Source organism: Oryzias latipes, chromosome 14, assembly GCF_002234675.1.
Source record: "Oryzias latipes chromosome 14, ASM223467v1".
Taxonomy (NCBI): domain Eukaryota; kingdom Metazoa; phylum Chordata; class Actinopteri; order Beloniformes; family Adrianichthyidae; genus Oryzias; species Oryzias latipes.
This window is the reverse complement of record NC_019872.2, coordinates 27,487,077-27,506,693: the sequence shown is the minus strand read 5'-3', so window position 1 is coordinate 27,506,693 and position 19,617 is coordinate 27,487,077. Positions and strand designations below refer to the sequence as shown.

Sequence of the window (19,617 nt, the reverse complement as noted above, 5' to 3'; positions counted from 1 at the left end):
ATATATATATGCTGATTGTCCCGATGGGTTGAATAAAGCATCAGTTCAAAGAGAAAGTTCTCCTCTTTTGCTTTTTTTGTCCAAATGATGAAGCAAAAGGTTTTTTTTAAAGAAGCCGGCGCAGTGATACAAAACATTTAAGCTAGGTGACCGGAACTTATTTTTTCACCTTGTGATTATCCTGTGGTATATCACTTTTTAATGCACACCCAGCAGCCAATCAGAATCAAGTATTTACCTGGACCATGGTATAAAAAACAAATAACATGCAGCCCCCGGCATTTTCTAAAAAAAACTGTGGTTAGCTAAAGTACATTTTCAGCGAACCGATGGCAACACTGTTGTGCGACCCTTCTGTGACATTTTCTAGCTCATTTCTATGTGTAAAAATGAAAAGCATGCCAGTTAAATAGTTCATTTGGATTGAATATTAATAAAATAGTTCAAAGAATGAGTTGGTCCTCAAGGATGACAGCTTGGCTACCGTCCTCCTCTCTCCCACCTCCTGCATTGAGTCAACAGGGAACCCCAGAGCAGAGATGGCCTTCCTGAACAGCTTTTCCCATTTCCTGGGATGCTGCTGCACACTAAAGCATTCTTCTAAGTGGAGGTGGGACATCCTCCAGAATGCAGAAAAAACAAAGCCATTGATTGGCTAAATATAAAAGGTGGGCTATTTTGCTATTGGTTCAAATGAAGGCCGACTTAACGGCCTAACATACCTGAAAGTGATCTTAGGCCGTCACTTAAGCTTTTTTGATCTAAAGTGAATGTAGACGATCAGACTTAAGTTATAAAGGTGTTGAATGTGTACCAGAAGCAGATTTATTGTTCATTTTCTCAGGTAAAAGCAGCTGCGAGCTTCATGAAACTGTCCTTTAGTAAAAAAAAAATCTGCTTTCACAAACAACACGACAAAAAATATGACATTGACTGCTGTGTGGTAAGAATGTCCTTGAGGAAAATAAAAGGACGTTGACGATTTTTACCTCCTAAGTATTTTCCAGAATGTTCTAATGTTGATCCAAGCATTGACTGTAAATGAAAACTGGACGGCGTGTCCCCTCCCAGACGGTGGTTGCCATAAAAACGTTGACTCAGACCAATCACTGCTTACTGACGACGTTTGGCACCAATTTGGTGGCGTCCGTTTGGGAAAAAATGGCAACTGAATTGACTCATTTGCTTGGAGCTGGAAGTCAATCATTTTCTATGGGTGACATGATACTCACTCAGTCCAGTTCTCTGATAATCTGTCAATGGCTTCAAGCAGCACAGCAGGCGCATTTAGAAATGTTTACAGCCAGCCTTGGCTGGAGCTCCAAGCCTCCAGATTTCAGAGCCAAATTAGAAAAAGCAAATAGTCTACAACGATGTCTTTCATTAAGTTTAATACTTCTTTTTCTCTAGATGGCAACTGTGGGGTTATTTATTTTAAATATTAGCTGTTTTTGAAAATATTTTTGACGAATAGCTGCGGTTATATGGACAAAAGGAATCAGAACGCATGATCGGAATAAAAATGCGTCATGTAAACACGCTGTTCGGAATACTCCGCCCCAATCAGACTCGTTCGGATCAAGATTTCTTTCCAATTGTTAATCCGATTGTGGTGCATTTAAATGGTTTATTCAAATCCTGGGTCACTACTGCGCTGGCTTTACGTCATGCGTAGACGGTGTGGCGCTCCGTGCAAGTAAACAGTGTCTCTGAGCTGAGCTTCTGGACTCGTAGCTTCATGTTTGTGGGCAGGGGAGGGTGCTTTGTTACGCTGTGCATTTTGTCCCGCCGCTCTGCGTGAGCGAGCTGCCGAACCCAGAAGAACCATGTTTCCCGGTAGAGCCGTGTCTCCAAGCACAGGCGGTGTGTGAGCTAATGGAGGCGGCTTTTCAAAGCAGAAATGCCGCGCAGCTCTGAGAAACCGTGTCAACAATCATGTGAATTTGTGTTTACAAAATAAAGGCTGATGTTATTCCCACATATTTACGTGCAGCCAAGATGCAGATTACTGCATTTCCCGCATGGATTTTAAGTTCGTCCAAGGCTAAATGTTGTTAGCGCGTGTTAGCCTGCTCCTAACCCTTCTCCCGGCTCCGCCACAAAAAAAGCACAGATTAAAAAATAAAATTAAGAGCAAACAGGAACTTCATAATAATCATAAAAATAATAAAATCACGTTTAGGAGATCATCTCGCTCTATGTCGCAGCTTTGTTTGTTTTCAACGGAACTCACTATTTCTTCTTCTGCTGTGGTTTTCAGTATCCTAGAGCGTTCTGCGGATGTCAAAATGATTTGTTCCGACTGAAAGTGTAGTGTATGTAAACGTTTGTTACAATCGGATAGAGTTTTTCTGGACCCATCTACACGGTTCCATTCTAATCCGATCTTTGATCCAACCAAAGATATTTTGCACACGACGTTTTCGCGGCTGCAGTTTCACTCTGGTCTTCTTGACATCTTCCTCTTGACTCTTGAAACGAAATGCTTCACTGAATCTGAACTATGGGGACACGGCGTTCTGCCGTTGGTGAGCATCTGCTCCTGCAGCCACTCGTCCTTATCTGAAGATGAGCAGCACAATAGCCGCTTGTCACAAGTGGAATCCTCTCTTTCCGGATCAAGCGTATTGACGCCGCGGTCTCAATTATCTCTCCTCTGTGGCGGGTCTCGTTGCTTTAATTAATAGTTTGTCATGGGTCCATTAAAACGAATTGTTGTTGTAATTAGAGCCTTGGCTGGGAATGTTGTCGGCTCGGGGCAACGAATCCCGCAGCTCTTCCAAGAATCCTCAGCAGCATTTAGTTGTCAGGGAGGTGGTTTATGACTTTCAAATGAAACGCGAAAAGTGAAGCCTTGGAGGCAAATGCATGGTTGGGGATGACGGTAGAGAGCTAGCTGCTCGCGCCGCGCCGGTCTTATTAAACCCACCAAAAACAGTGGTTAAGATGTCAGTGAGAGGTGGGATTAAACAGCACTCTGGGATTGCTCGCCTGCGGCTGGTGATTTAAAGAAAAGGATTTAAAGGTGGTGATTACACTTCTGTCTGAAGGCATAAACAGCAGAAGTCCACAAATCCTAACAAAAGCAGCACCAGCTGATCTGTAGGCGGTCAGGACTCCTGTTTTACTGTGTAACCATTAACTTCTCTGCAGTGAAACAACTGGCTTTAATTTCCCTGTAATTCTTTTTTTTATTGCCATTAAACAGTCATAACTATTAGCCGTAATGGCATCAAGCAAATGATCCCACACTCCCAGCATTGACTGCACATCTTTCACTCTTCCTCATCCTCTTTCATGGGCGACTTCAATCATTCCCGTCAGCTCCGTCTGTCCACGTTTCCAGCTGTGGATCCTCATCCTGACGCCTGTGAAGCAGCCAAAATGATCACGGTTCCACGACCGGCAAACAGTCCCACTTGATGTGTTGCATAATTCTAGAGATGTTTCCTGAATTCCAACATCCTCCTCCTTGGAGACTTTGAATTCTTCCATCCCACAGCAGCAGCCGTCCTGGACAGAAGGACCCGATTGTTTTCACCATTTTTTTTTCTTTCTGCACCTTTGAGCAAAAATGTAGGCCCTGTCACAAACTCACTGAGGTTCAGACTCACCTAGTACCCAAAAAATGACATCTCACAGCGGGAGGAACTACCGAAAAACATGATGGGAGCCAAAATCTCTTATTGGGTATAAAAAAAATATTTCCCAACCCGTGAACAAAACTAAAACGCATGTGCCGGGGATATCCAAAGGAACCTCTGAAATTATTATGGGATGGCCATGGCACCTATGGCTTGGCGGCCATGTTGTAGCAAAGTGTGAAATATGGCGATTTTCACATTTTTGCGCAATATAGGAGAAGAAAACACTTTGGTCCCCAAATTTCACACACCACCATCGGGTTAAGTCTATGTCCACAACCAAAGTTTCATTGACCTTTGACCCATTGATCAAAGGTCAATAAAAGGCCTCTTAACTCCTCAAACATCCTTAATCTGAGGTAAAAAGGGTTTAGAAGTTACAGATGTTGAAGAGCATTCGTGTGAAAAGTTTGCAAAAGTGTAGCTCGCACATTTTCTACTGGAATATTGTGAAAATGTAATATATAAATCCTTGGCTCAAGCTGAACAAAACAATATGAAAGACGATATGAACATATTAGGAATGTGGGCGCAATTAACCAAATACTTCTGTTGCCAAGGAAATCCCAAAATTTACTTTTGCCAATTCTTCAAAAAAATGACATAAATCTTTTTGTCAACCCCAGGCGACCAAAAAATTAAATGGTTGCTATGGAGATAAAACCAACAGCGCCGCTTGCGGCTTTAACTTTATGATTGTTTTATGAATTCTTATTGCTGATACGAATTGGTTTCTCTCCGCACAAATCTTCCAGTGCATCTTTTCTAGATCTGAATCTTTTCAGAAGAGGATTTTACCCCACTGCACATAAACACATATTGCTTCTCTTGAGTCAATAAAGGCTTCTGTGCGAACCAAAGCCGGGTTCAGGAGTCCAAGTCCATTTCTCTGGTGATGACAAACGAGCAGAAATGAGCAACGACCGGCTCACAAGTCCAGAAATGCAAAGCTGAAGGTGTGAGACAGAAATTCTTCTTTTTTCCTTTCACACGCTAAATATAGTCGGTGTTCATTACAGGCTGGGAGAGCATGTTTCCTCTGTAGTGCCACAGCGGGGGGCCCATTCATACAGAGCGGGTCAAACACTGGAAGAGCAGCAGGGGGCCAATTACTGTACGTTTAAGCCTAAAAAAAAGCCCAGAATGTGACCGAGGCAACGCGACAACATCAGGAAGAAAGACGTTTCACGTGGAAACAAACAACGGCTTCTGGACACAGTCTCTGCAACATTTACATCAGCTTTGTATGCATATACAAACTTTGTTTTTTATCTGTTTGAGTTGGTAAATTGAATATCAGTGATTTGCAGAGCATGGCAACAACTGGAATGTCTTTAGAACTCCAACATTGTGCTTTAATACCAAAGAAAAATACATGTTTTAACCTTTTAAAAGATGTTTTTTATGTTTCTAGCTACAGGTTTACCTTGCAGATTTTATTTCGCCATTATTTTATGCATTTATTCATCCAATACAAGCCTCAACCGCCAAGCTTCACCAAAGTTAACATCAGTTATTAGTATTGACTAATATTTTATTTTAAGATTTAAATTATGTAAAGAATGTGAATTTTGTATATTTGTTATTATAGATTACTTCAAATTACCATTAAAGTGTTTCTAAATAAAAGAATAGAATAGAATTGAACAGAACCTTATGGATTCTACTAAGAGGAAATTTATTTGTTGGCCTAATTTTATGTAAAAAGCCACAGATAATAAATAGCACTAAAACTACAGTAAACAATACTTGAACAAAATTTAAGTTCATTTTTTTAAACAAAATTTTAATATGTAATAATTTTAATTGCGATTAGATTTAGAATATATAGTAGAAGTAAAAAATAAAAATAAAAACTTCTGGAATAATCAGTAAAAAGCTTTAAAGAAAAGGAAAGTATTCACTACATTTCCCATCATGCATCTCTTCGCTGCCGACCCGCCTCCTTCGTTTGAATGGCAAGTTGTTTGTTTCACTCCCACCAGCTGCTAACTATTCCAGTAGAAGAGCAAACATGAGTCCTCCGCTATCCCACTTCACGAGACCATCAAGCTGCTGCACGACAGTGCCAACGTCACTTCCGCTTTCTTGGTTTGCTTCAGAACAAAAGCATTTTGATGTACTCGGAAGAAATGGCAAATCATGGATGTCATTTAAGCTAAAACAGTGTGTGAAGTGAAAAATGTGTGAAATACAAAATAATTTTTTTTTCAATAAGATTAAAATTTTATGAAGTAACGCCCTGCATTTTTTAATGTCATTAAATGTCTGGAGAAGTACTTTAATTTAGAATTGTAATTATTTGTCAGTCTACTGTTTTTTGTTTTGTTTTTTAACAAAAAATAGCTATAAGAATCGTATAAACAGTGATGAACAAAGAAAACCCCCAAATCCAAACCAGATTAATTAAAGTTCCCTGACGTTGGTGGTTACAATCTGTCAACATTTTTGTTTATATAGAAATACAAAAAGACAAAGGCAAAAAAAAAGGATGCTTGGCATCCAAGTCGACAGATATTTAAAAAAACAAGACCTGTAACAGCAAAACTATAGATAAATGCATCTTTGTAAACTGGGGTTTATTTGTGGATCTAATTAACTTTAGGAACTAAAAGGGATAAATCCACATTAAGAAATACTTGTATTTATTTATGTTTACATAAAAATATTTCCTTTTTTACATTTGAATCAATTTTTGTAAATAGTCCCTTAAATGTTAGATTTTATTAATGGTTCAGACTTAAGACAATGCATGATATGAGCAGAGATTTTAGGTGAATGTTTTTCTGACTGCATACTTTTTGGTTTGGTTTGTTTTTTAATCTTTTAATTGGTTTGCTTTATTTCAGAATGAAATAAGAATTCAGCCAGCCATCTGCCCTTGTATATTTATACTTTAGCATTTCATTATTTCACTTTATTTTATTGGATTTCTTTAGCATGATTTGTTAAGGATTTTATTTATTTTCTTAGTTTATAGCTTTATTTATTTGTTTGTTTCAACTTTTATTTCCCTAATCTTTGACTTTATTGAAAAAGCATTTCTTTTGTTAAATTTTTACTTTTTTTTATGACGTTACAATTATACAAAACTAAATCTGATTAAATGAATAAAGTAAACAAACGGATTAAGCTCAATGTCGTTTTGTATAAAGCTCTCATTTGAGAGCTTTTATTTTGAAATGGCAATGCTTCGATGCACGAGCTTCCGGTGCCGTTTGACGGCAAGTCCGGTTTTACCTCTTTGCTTTCATTATTTCTCCCTGCCTCCTGTTTCTTTCTGTTAAAAGCGCCCCAGCCCGCCGTATTTATTTATTTATTTATTCATGCCTCCTGCTTGAAAGTTTTTATCTTTTGACATCTGTAGTCGCTCCTCCAATGAGAAGACGTAAAAGATGGAGCTTCACATTTTAGAGCACAGCCTCAAAGTGGCGAGTATAGAGAAAGAGGGGATCCAGATTTGCACTCACGGATTAATCAAACTCGCCTTCCTGGCCTCCAAAACAAGGTAGGAACCCGCCGGAAACCCGAAAACCGCTCCCGGTTCTCAGGTTCCGCTCCGTGGGACTTGTTTACTGCGAGCCGCCGCTGTTCGGCCGGAGGCTGCGTCCGCTTCCCCGCCGGTGTTTGTCGGATCTCCAGCCTCCCGAGGAGCTCCTCCGCCCCCGGCGGCTCTCTGCCTCCGATCCGGGCCCGAACCCCCGGGTTCGGGCCCGGATCAGAGGCAGAGAGCCAGCGGCATGGGGGGGTCAACGCCGACGGGGGTGTGACGGCTTATTTTACAGGACACCTAAAGCCAAGTCAGCCAGATTTCAGCCCAAAGCTCACCAAATGTTCGCCTCATCTGTGCCAAAACTTAGACAATGTCAGCCACAACTTCACCAAATTCAAATCAAATTTTTCAGCCAAAACCCAACAGAATTTCAGCCAAATCTTCACTAAATCTTTAGCAAAACCTTACCAAATAGAAACTAAATGGTTGCCCCATCTTTGCCAAAATTTTAGCCACAACTTCACCAAATGTAAATCAACCAAATTTCAGCCAAATCTTCACCAAACTTTAGTCACATGTTTACCACATATCAGGCAAATCTCTGCTGAATCTCTGGCAAAAACCAACTGAATTTCTGTCCAATATTTCACAAAATTTCAATCAACGCTTCACCAAAACCTCAACGCATTGTTAACCAAATCTCTTCTCAATGAAAATCTGGCTGAAAACTGAGGCAAATCTTAACAAAAATTCTGCAAAATCTCAGCCAAATTTGAGGCGAATCTCTGTCAAAACCCCTCTGAAATTCAGCCAAACTATCACAAATTTCAACCAAATCCTGCCCCATGAGTAGTTTAGGCCAACATTCAACCGAGTTTAGGTCAAATCTTCACCAAAACTTATTTAAAATTTAAGACGAACCTTCACCTATGAGATATTAATCCAAATGTAAGTCAAATCACTGCTAAAACCCATTTGAAATGTTACCAAATGTTCAAAAATTTCAACCAAATCTCGACCCATGAAATTCAGCCGAAACTCGACTGAAGTTTAGTAAAATCTTCATTCAATTTTTGCCAAATCTCATTAAAAGTGTCAGAATAAACGTCTAATCTGGTGGCAGAAATGTGAAATATTCCGACGTGGCTGTACTTCCCTTTGCTCTGCCGGAGGTTCAGTAACGGGAACAAAGTTTTTCATTAGGCAGTAAAGTTTTGCACAGTTCTGGTTAAAACGCCGTCTTTTCCGATCACTTCGTCTAATCCATCAATATTGATTCCTGTCATATTTTTCAGTTCTGCCTGTTTTTATTTGTTAAAAAGAAAATCATTGGAGTTGGAAATGGGATTAATTGGATTTAGGTTCAGCCGTCTTGTTTTTGGATTTCCTATATTTTGATCTCAAAACTAATTTTAGTTTTTGGTTTGGCAAAACTGAAACCTTTATTTTTAAAGGGTTTTAGCCTGAAAAGCCCCTCCCTGGACTTCCTAACCCAGAGGACGGGATCGATTCTAAGTTTGGGTTTTTTTCTGAACCGGCTCGGCCTCTGAGCCTTTTTCTCCTTTTAGTTTGAGCTCGGAGGGATTCCAGACTTTCTATTTGTTGCGTTTAAATGTTTATTTCGTCAGAAGACGACGTCTGCTGCTCATTAAACCGGAGGAGGATTCCTCGCCGACCTTTGTGGAATCATGAATGCAGAGGAAACGGAATCTGTGTCCAGAAAATAAAAGCCTGCTAACAAAGGAGTTCATCCTAATCTCCTCTGATGGAATGTAAGGAGTGTAGCAGCTGATTGTGTAAGTCCACAGCTGGAGACGGCATGGGGATCTCGCCGCTCTTAAACGGCGTCCTGGCTGTGCGATTATTCTCTCTGAGTGTTTTACAGGAGAATAACGGGGGAAAACAACCGGCCTTTTGTGCGGTGGTTGTGTCGGTGTGAGCGACGGTCAGGCTGGAGCGCCGGAGGGGCTTTGAAATCAGAACACGAGATTTGATGTTTGGGGGAAATTCTTCAGGACCGTTTCTGTGCAGTTTTGATCTTATTCTTTTTTTTTTGTCCATTCACGATGGAGCTCCTCTTCAAATGTGGAGAAAAGTCTTCAAGCATGAGGACCCCCCCCCCTCCCCCCCAGTGGGATCTCCATGTGGCAGACATCAGCCAAACCTCAATGCTTCCCATGACAGAAACCTGCTTCTCTCTGATCTGTAATCATGTTCGATCGGCGATCACATGACTGGAGTGTTTTCAGCCGTTTGAGCCAGCAGACGCAGGAATGTCTGATAGGCGGCGAGCCTGATGAGTGTCAGCCGCCCGCAGCGTGACTCCGGACCCGGGTCATCTCCGTCAATGCTGCTGTCAGCTGCAGGATCTGCTTGATTGAGTCAGGGATCCTTTGAAGATCCGCCCTTTGTCCTCAAGGTGACCCCGGACCAAAAGAAAACAACCTCTGAAGACATCGGCGACAGACGTCTACATGGAAACAGACACAACTTCACAGGTCTCAGCTCCCAAAATGAGCGATCAGAGGCGGCTGGACACCCCTCCAAAAAGGCTCTGATGGTCTCATCCACCATTTTTAAAGCCCTGACAGTCAGGTGCTTTGCTCCAAACCATCCACAGGTGGGAAGTTACCTGATTTTGGTGGGAGATCAATCTGGGACTTGCTGTCTCGCAGCTGATCCCGACTTCCTTTGGAGAGTCCTCAACCTGGATGCAAATCACAGGCCAGCTTCATGTTTCAGCTCCACCTGCAGGTCCGAGGAGGCCCGCTTCAGTGTTCAGAGGGGGGTTCTGGTCTCCTGAGTGCTGAACGCTGGACCACAGCACCACCGTGCTGCTGCGGTCAAGCGTGGACGCATCCTTGAGGCGTTTGGATGAAAATTATTCTTCTAAAGCTTAAAAAAAGCCAATAAGTTGAGGTGAGGAAGGATAAAAACGCTCACATCCGCTTTCACACTGCACCGCCGAGAGTGAACCAAGCGCCTGATGATGATGACCTTAATGCCCCAAACGAACTCGGACACTCAGCATCCCATCTTTCTGAGGATTTATTTTCACAAAATACTTTTCATTTGAAACTTTTCAAAATGTTTCTAAAATTTAGTCTGAAATCGTCACAATTTGGTTTTGTTCAAACGAGAAAAAGCTGAAGACTCGTTAAGATCCAGACGTCTGATTGACGGCGTCTTATTTGAACCAAAACCGTTTATTTTTACAGCAATAAAAAGGTTTGATGGCAAACCAGGAAAATGACAGAAATGACTTTATTTAAAAAATCTTTTTCTTCTTTTACCATAAACTGCTTCATCTCAGCTGTGAGTTTCTCCTGTTTGATGAATCGTTGATTCCATGATGCAAATGAAGCCGGTTTATCTTCTTTTTTTTTTATGGATTAAATCAGCTGAGAAGCAGCTCTTTGAACAAATAAATACACTTTTAGTGTTGGTTTGTCACAAACCTTTGATTGTTGTGACACAAATTCAGGGAAACATCTAGAAATGCACATTTCTGCAGTGATATGTCTTGTTTGTAACCAAGCATGTGATGTTTGTTGATCATCAGTTTGCTTGGGGTTCACCGACTTTTCCCAGAGCGTCCTGGTTCATTTATCGGATTCCTTCTTCAGTAATCTGATTACTTCAAAAGAGGTGGAACTGCCCGAGCGGTTCGACCCGCAGAGGACGCGGAGGTTACCTCCTGTTTTCAGCCCCGGTTGAACATTTATGATGCCGGCGTTCAGGGCCACCAACCGTGGGCCCGTCGCCATGGCGACCAAGCATAGGCAGGACGGGCTGTTCCTGCCCCATCTGTGTGTTTTTTAACTGGACAGGTGGGACGGAAAGTGTCGCCTGAGCGTCTCTGACGTGTTTTGGATTCAAAAGGAGCAAAGTCTCCGCCGGTGAGCAGAAAGGTTAGATGTTGATGAAATGAAGCCGAGCTCCCGTTTGGGAGGACGAAGGCAACTCCTCCTCCTCGCAGCCTGAGGAGGTCTGCAGGTTGTTCAGTTGCTGAGCTTCGTACGACGGCGGACGAAATGTTTTCAGCGTCTTAAAAAAAGGCGACGGCTCATTTAGAGTTGAGCTGAATCCCTTCTTTTCTGTCCGCAGATGCAAGTTCTTCAGCCTGACGGAGACTCCGGAGGACTACACCATCATCGTGGACGAGGAAGGCTTCAAAGGTGGGCCTCCCTCCTCGCGCGGGCTGAACTTTACCGTCGCCGCGGCAACCGCAGCTCCGTCAGCCGGAGGACGCGGGTTGGCCCCCCCGGCAGCCTCGGTGTTTGAACACACTTTGAGGTTCCGAGTGAACGGATTCGTGTCATTACGCCGCCGGGTCCTCGCCGACCCTCCCCGGTTGCCCGGGAGACTGATGACCGATCCCAGGAAACCCCTGAAAGTGTGTCTGCTCAGACGGCAAAAGGACGATTACCTGCATGTTTACATTGACACACCTGATCTACGGTTTAGGCCTCATTTATCAGGAGAGGCGTTTCTGGCGGCTGAAGGGAGATCTGTGTGTTCTCTGTGAAAACTAACATGAATTCAGAGAAACGGCCGTTCAACTGTTTTCATTTGAAACAATAGAAAAACATTTCGGCAGCTAAAACATTGCAGACGAAAGTTCTTCTTTTTTTTCTATATATAAAAAAAATCCTTTTCTGTTTTTTTTAAATATTTTTTCAGCTTTTTAAATGGAAAAGAGAGAAAAGCATCACAATTAGAGCTGGGTTTGAAAAGAAGACATCAATTTTAAGTTAAATTAATTCTAAATTGACCAGAATAGACAAAGTTTCATCAAACACGTGAATCCAGATTAATTCTATTTTTTTCAGACAAAATCACTTTAGACTTTATTTATTTATTTATTTAATGCAAATTTCAAATTTGTTCAGGATAAATCACTAATCGTAAATCACAATAGTGCAGTGGTTTTAATTAAAATGTTTAAATTAACATTGGACCAGAAAATTCAAAAAGCATGGCAGGAGTGCGATCATAATGTGGGCTTTGCTCCACACAGGGTTAAAATGAAAAGTGTTTGATTTATACTCTTTAAATGAAAAACAGCTTCAGAGTATGGTGGGGTAAAACCCTTTCAAAATAAGATGTTTTTGGAGGAAAAACAACAAACATGTATGAATATTGTTGACAGGTCTTTATTTTTTATAAATCAGCAGCTTGAAGTTTTGTTAAAACATTTTTTAAACACAGTTGAGACGGTAAAGTAAATGAAAAAGCAGCTAAAACCGTTGAATAGGACCTGGAAGGAAAAACGCGGGAAGGTCGCGAATGTCTGGACGGAGTTCCAGGAGCGGCTGGAGGATTCTGGGAATTTCCTTCAGGCGCTGAAGCAGAAATAATCCTCAAACCTCAAAATGCTAAAAAAGCGGGTGGCGTTTCTCCCAGTCCACCCAGCTCCTCTGTCCGCCATCTTTCCATGAATTGTGGTTTTATCAGCTGTAACCTCGTCTCCCGCTGACGTTCCTGCTGTCTTCGCCGTCTGCAGAGCTGCCTCAGTCGGAGCACATCAGTGTCGCCGACGCCACGTGGTTGGCGCTCAACGTGGTGTCGGGCGGCGGCAACGCGTCCAGCTCGCAGCCCATCGGAGTGACCAAAATCGCCAAATCTGTCATCGCACCGCTCGCCGACCACAACATCTCTGTCTTCATGCTGTCCACGTATCAGACCGACTTCATCTTGGTGAGTGACGCTGGTTTTCCCGCCATCTGCTTACATCAAAGAGCACATCGTTAAAAATGGCCGCTGGACCTTTAAAGTCTGGTCTTCCTTTAATGCTGATGATGCCGTTTTCTAGAACATAGTTTCTGCAGAGCAGCAGGAGTTCATCAGAAGATTTGGGCGTGCAGTAAGCCTCCCCGTCATCCCGTTACGTTCTCTCCCGCTGACTTACAGCCCTTCACACCCCCAACCTACCAATAGCGCTTCACCAGAAACAATATCTGAACCGTCCAGTTCTGATCCAGATTCCAGCTCAGACGAGGAAACAAAGACGTTCTGTTTGTCTGAGCAGAGCAGGCCAGTTAAAGTTTGTAAATAAGCTTTTTCAAACTGCATTTTTTCATCTGCTCCTGGGTCACAAGGATTTGAGCAAAGAAATTCTATGATATGCATTTATGTCATCAGAAAAAATACCTGAAAACAGTCAATAACTGACTCCCAATCTATTAGTAACAAGTCTACACTTGTTCCAGAAGAATATCGCCAGATTTTTTATGTCGGACCGATACCAATACTGGCACCTCTATTATCAGAAAAATGCCTCCTTAAAAACACAATTTTCCTTGGAGTGAGTGGATCTTTAAAACGTCTGTAATTATTGTAAAAATAAATACAAATCACTACTTCACTGAATTTGTCGGGATAAATGAGGAAAACTCTTTATATGATGGAGCTTTTGTTTCATTTCTATGCAGATGATGGTGAACTGTGTGTCGTTTTTCACTGTTTTTTTACTATTTTATTAAAAATCAAATCAAACTTGCATAATTTTCAAAAAATGGCAACTCCCAAGGATTTTCCTCTAGACGTTGTTTTAGAGTTGAAAAAACTTTCTGAAGACATCACTGTGTGAGGTGACGGCGTGACGGCATGACAGGTGGACCGCAGCCTTCCTGGACGCGTCACACCAGCAGAGATGTTCTGAGGTTGGAGGATTTCATCTGAGAAAGTGACCGTTGCTGCAACCGCTGGCGACGCAGTTCTTCCTCGCACACTTTGTGGACTCCACAGAGCAATAACTGAGCCACTGCTTTGCACAGGCGTCCCGTGGCGTGCTGGAGTTTCCCGCTCCGAGCTTTTGATCGGCTCCCGAACGTCCGGCCCGTTTCCCGAACTCCGGGACAAACTGTCCGTTTGGATCACATCTCACAAAGAGGATCAGCAGCTCGGCCTCACGCTGGAATTCACGCCGTTCGCAGTCTTCCTCACGAGAGAAGATGCAAACGCTTACACCCCCCCATGACTCCTCCCCAGCCATCCTCAGTCCTTGTCCTCGCCGCACGCCGCGTCTGGATCACGTTACTAAAGCTCAGAGCAAACAGCAGATCAGCTTTCGGATCTGTGGTGTCACGTTTCGTCACGGCTATTGTTCAGAGGTCTCATCAGAACTAAAGATAGAATCCTAAACAAACACTTTATTTACTGAGTTGTGTTTCTTTTAAGGCATTCAAACAGTTTTTTAGAGATCAGGTTTTATTTCCTTTAAGGAATCAAACTTCATGGAAGGTCTAGAGTCCCTTCCACGAATTTATGAAGCTCCCGAGTTTCAAATAAACGTAGTTTAACTGATCGACTTTAGATTTAAAATGAAGATTCAACCGTTTTGTGTTTCAACAGTTTTGTGTTTATAGACTGATTGATTTTGATTTCCTGGGACTATTTTCCTGACTTCCTCTGAAGCTTAAACCAAGCTTTTGTTCATTCGCTCGCTGCTCCCTCCTTTGGGTTTGTTGGGGGGGTCAGACTCGAGGGCCCAAACCCGAATCTGGACTGAAATGAACACAGAGACCACGGCGGCAGAACCTTCAAAAGTCTTCTCAGAAGTGAAAAAAAAAGCTCCAGGACCGGTTTAGACGTGGCACGTCCAAAGTCTGGGCCGGGCGCGTCTCGCGTTGGAACCTCCACCGGCCCACAGGCTCCTTTTCTAAAAACTGTGTGTCTGGTAGAGGTTATGGTCCTTTTTTAAGCCGGTGTTAAAGTGTTTCTGAAAACAGTCAGAAGCACATTGGGAGATGTTTCACATGGTACCGATAAACTCAAATTCTACAAATATGGGTCGATACCGATACCGATATGTCGCCCATCCCTAAACTTTTGCCAGCCGAGGCAAAGGTGGTAAACGATGGAAACATGTCTAACAACAAAAAGGTTTAAAGCAGATTTGTGTTTCATGGTGCAGACGGCTGGACTCCAGCAGACCAGCCGATCATTAGGCTGGGGTCCAGATGACCCCACTCCCAACGTTAACGTTGATAGTGGGTCATCTGGACCCCACAAGGGTTACGATCACGGCTGCATCAGGGAGAATGGCATTCCTGAAGTTGTGTCGGCATTCCGAACGTTCCTCTCCATCGTCCGCAGGTTCGAGAGCGCGACCTGCCCATGGTGACGCACACCCTGTCGTCTGAGTTCACGCTCTTCCGGGTCATCAACGGAGAAACTGTCGCTGCTCACGACCTGGGAGTGACCAACGGCTTCGTGAAGCCGAAACTCGGTGGGTTTTGATCTAAAACCATTTATTTATCCGTCACTTTTAAAAAAAACGTCACTTTAAAGGCAGCAAATCCAGAGTTTCTCCGGATTAACAGAAATAAATCTTTGATTCGTTAGAAATGTCACATCGATCCGTCAAGATTCAAGAGTTTGAGTCAGGAGATTGTTTCACAAATTTGAACTTGTTTCTATGACGATGTTGTTAGAACAGGAAAACTTCAAGCAGTAATTGTTGTCCAGGTGTTTTAGTCCAACAGCTGTTGTCCACTAAAAAGGATGTCAGAATGGGGTTAATGCAGAATTTCACTATTAAAATCTTCACTCTAAAGCCCTTTTCCTTGTGTTTTTGTCTGGATCAAAGGCCGACGTTCGTGTCGTTGTGGCGTGATCTTTCTGCCGTTTCTGTCCCGTTTGCCCCTCAGTGCCCCGTCCCATCATCCACCCCCTGTCCAGCCCCAGTAACATGTTCTGCGTGACCAGCCTGGACCCGGACACGCTGCCCTCCGTGGCCACGCTCCTCATGGACGTCATGTTTTACTCCGGAGGGTGAGTCATAAAAATTCATTTCTATTGCAGCAGTAAAACCAGACTTCCTTCCGTTTGTTCATCGGTGTTTCTTTTCCTCACGAAGGCCGAAGGAACCCGGCGCGTCCGGCGAAGACTCCACCCACATTCGCTTCTTCTCCTTCTCCCTGATCGAGGGCTACATCTCGCTGGTCATGGACGAGCAGACGGCTCAGAGGTGAGGAGGACGCCGTCCTGCGTGACGGCGGCGGGTCTGCAGGGCGACTGTTTATGCAGGAACGTCGCTGGTTTATTGCTAAGCAGGAAGTCACAGCGCGTCTCCTTCTGACTCATTTGTCCCCCCCTCCCTCATTGACCAAAGAAACCTGAGCGGCTGCAGGCACCCGCATGGTTTCCTCTGAAACCACATCAGCAGAAAATCCCACCAGCAGGGAATGAAAATGTTTGGTTTCTTTAGGCGTCGTGGTTTTTTGTCAGCAGCACGTTGGGCGGCGCCGTCTCCACGTGTCACGGACGGCTGTTCGTGTGTTGAAGGGATGGGTCACCCGCATCTTCAGCCTCACGCTTTGCTGCCGCCGCGTCTGCCGAGTCAGAAAACGCTTGGAAATGGAATCGGAAACGCTAATTCTCTGTTTACCCCAAATCAATGTCCAGATGTAAAGAAAAACTTTTATTTTTTCAAACTAAAACTGGCAGAAAAATTAAATCCCTACAGTCAAAACTATAAGAAATGCATTTAAATTCATGGAGAGAAAATAAACTGTGGTGCAAAAAAAAAGAAAAAGTGATTTAAAAAAAACTGAAGGTAACAAGTTTAAAAGCAGTTCCAGAATTTACCACTAGGTGGCTTGTTGACCAATACCCATTCACTCCAATGGAAAAACAGAAATGCTGTTTTTTTTTTCATCCTGCAGTTACGTTTATGTAAATATTTTATTAAAGACTAAATGTACTGACAGGCCTTTTCATTTCAGTTTGCTCTGTTAATCTTTTGTTGCTTTTCTTTTCTTTTAGTGTCTATAAACCCATTAAGGGACTCGGTAGTTGAACTTTGTGTAGTTAAATAGTTTGTATTTCCTGCTGCTCACTGTGTTTGTGTTTATTTCTCTGGCAGGTTTCCACACAACGTGCTCTTCACCAGCGCCTCCGGGGAGCTCTGGAAAATGGTTCGAATCGGAGGACAGCCTTTAGGATTCGGTGAGTTTTCTTCCTGGGATTTACAGACCCGCTCCGGTGAGGGACGAGAAAGTTCTGACGTCCCTCCGAAAACCGGATTCTCCGTTAAAAGGATGTAACTGACAGGAATTAAGGAGAAACTGCAGATGTTTGGACATAAATGGACATTCAACTATTTTTGCAAAGTGGAACAAAAAACGTCTCAATTCGGATTTTTTAAAAAGTTTCATGTGTTTTTTGGAGAAACCAAAGTTTTTCCCCCCACTAAAGATGATCTTCAGTTTGATCCAAACAATTCTAGATAAATGACCATGGGCTGTGGGTTGAGGGGGGCGTGGCCAAACGGCGGCGGCGGCTGAAATCTCGTTTGCTTTGGTTTCCAGACGAGTGCGGCATCGTGGCTCAGATTTCGGAGCCTCTGGCGACGGCCGACATTCCTGCTTACTACATTAGTACCTTCAAGTTTGACCACGCGCTGGTAAGAGACGCACGCCGCTTCCTTTCAGAATAAAAGCCTTTTAAATGTAAGCAGCAGAAATGTTGAGAAAATACACGTTTGATGCATTTGGATCATTTTACTAAAAAAGATCTCTAATGAACTGAGTTAACCTAAAAAAAACTATTTAAAGCTTTTCCCTCAGTTTTCCTTCCAAATAATCTAAACAAAAATTCTGAAAATCATATTAAATCGATTGAACTTTTAGATTTTCTTCACAAAATGTGACGGTTTCCGCTCACATTTTTTAGATTTTGTTCATTCCTTTTAATTCAATATTAAATATAAACTGTTACCCACTAATTTTAAACATTAGGATCTGGCTGAAAAAGTGGGAGGACAGGGATAGACGGACCTACAGAGCTTTGGAGATGGCAGCAGATCTTCTTAAGGCGGACACATTCAGATTGGGCTTTAAACTGCGGATGTTTCTGGAGAACAGCGGCAGCTCCGGCTTCCGATGCTAAAGCGCCGTTTCTCCTGCAGGTCCCTGAAGAAAACATCCAAAGTGTGATCGTAGCTTTGCGGACCAAGAGCACGGCCCAGTGAGGGACGGCGGTCGGACTCTGAAGTCGCTTTGTTCCGGCGTCCAGAAAGTGCCAGGAGCCAGCTCTGAAGCACGGAGGGGGGAGTGTGATGACAGGATTTGCACGCTTCCTGCCTTTTTGACCCCACCCCTCATCCGTTTCCTGCAGCTTCCTGCCTGCAGTTTTCGTTTACTGAACCCGTTTCTTCTTTTAACCCCCCCGATCACCAAACTGTATTAACCACAGAAGAAGAAGGATGACGAATGTAGGCTGAGAAATCAAAGAAGTATTTATTTATCCAGCTCTCCGTCTTTTCTTCTCTCAGTGCCAACACGTCCGACTGGAGGTCGGACTTCAGCTGCTGCTCAGCTTCTTCTTGACGGCGTTCTGGTGAAACATGAAGTATCTTCGGTTTTTCTGAGCGGCTTCCCGCTGCGAGCAGCTGACACGTTTCTGTCAACCACTAATGCATATTTACCCATTTGACTAACGAGATTTCTTTATGTCGATTATTTGACATATTGTGGCGTTAAAATAATCAGGACTTTTTGATTCTTTAGCTGTGCTGTAATCCAGTTCAACTTCTGTAAGAATTGGATCTTTGGATTTTGTCAAAATCTTTGAACTTCAATGATTTACCTTTTTTTTTTTGGGAGTTTCCTGACACTGGAACGCTCCAAACCACAGCACAAACATCAGAAATTTTAATTAAGTGAAAAGGAAATTATTATTAGAAACAAACTGCGTTTTTAATTGATATTTTTGTCTGTGTTGGGCTGCTTGTGGCGTGAAGCCGCTGACGTGTGAATTTACTGAGCCACTTTGACAGTAACGACAGCATAAGCTACGATTCATGCAGGGGAGACGCCCCCCCCCTCCTGCTCCAGTGTGCACTTTAACGCAGGTCCCCCCCCATCCCCATGCAGACCTGCAGTACTGATATAAAACCGTGAGGGCTACTCTCTTTCAAAACCAGCTTTCTCCTCCTCCCACCCGGTTTTCTTTGGCTGCAGCTTCTCCTGAGCAGAAATCAGTGTTAAAAACCGAGGAGGTTCTGCTGATTCTGCTTTACTCCTGTGTGAAAAACAAAATAAACTGTTTTTGGAACTTCATCTGCGTCTTTTATGTATTTTTTCCATCTCAAATATTGGACTTTTCCCATTTACTGATGTATGTTTAACCCTTGTGCTTTCTTAGATGACCCCCCCCCCCCCCTTACATTGTCGTGGAAGGTGGAAAGATTTCATGTAATCCATGGACACCAGTGAAGATCACAAATCATTGAAGAAAAAAGGTTCAGAGCACTGTCTAGTGGGGTCTAGATGACCCAACTCCCAATGTTAAAGTGTCTAGGATAGAACAAGGGTTAATAAGGAAAAGGATGACAGCATCCACAGCTTTTCTGTTAGTTTTATCTCCATAGCAGCCATTGTATTTTTTTGTCACCAGGGGGGGACAAATAGATTTTTGTAAATTTTAGAGGAATCGGCTAAAATAAATTTTTGGATTTCCTTGGCAACAGAG

The 19,617-nt window shown here is 43.0% G+C and overlaps 1 protein-coding gene across 1 annotated transcript; it reads left to right on the top strand.

Annotated features, from left to right (window-relative positions):
• The first annotated feature begins 6,847 nt into the window (after positions 1–6,847).
• castor2 (cytosolic arginine sensor for mTORC1 subunit 2) lies at positions 6,848–19,205 on the top strand. The gene is made up of 9 exons (XM_023962342.1): positions 6,848–7,152; positions 11,245–11,315; positions 12,644–12,837; positions 15,238–15,370; positions 15,792–15,915; positions 16,001–16,111; positions 17,009–17,091; positions 17,454–17,548; positions 18,053–19,205. Exons 1-9 carry the CDS (start codon positions 7,040–7,042, stop codon positions 18,113–18,115), a joined length of 987 nt encoding a protein of 328 aa, XP_023818110.1. The 5' UTR covers positions 6,848–7,039; the 3' UTR covers positions 18,116–19,205.
• The last annotated feature ends 412 nt before the right edge of the window (positions 19,206–19,617 follow it).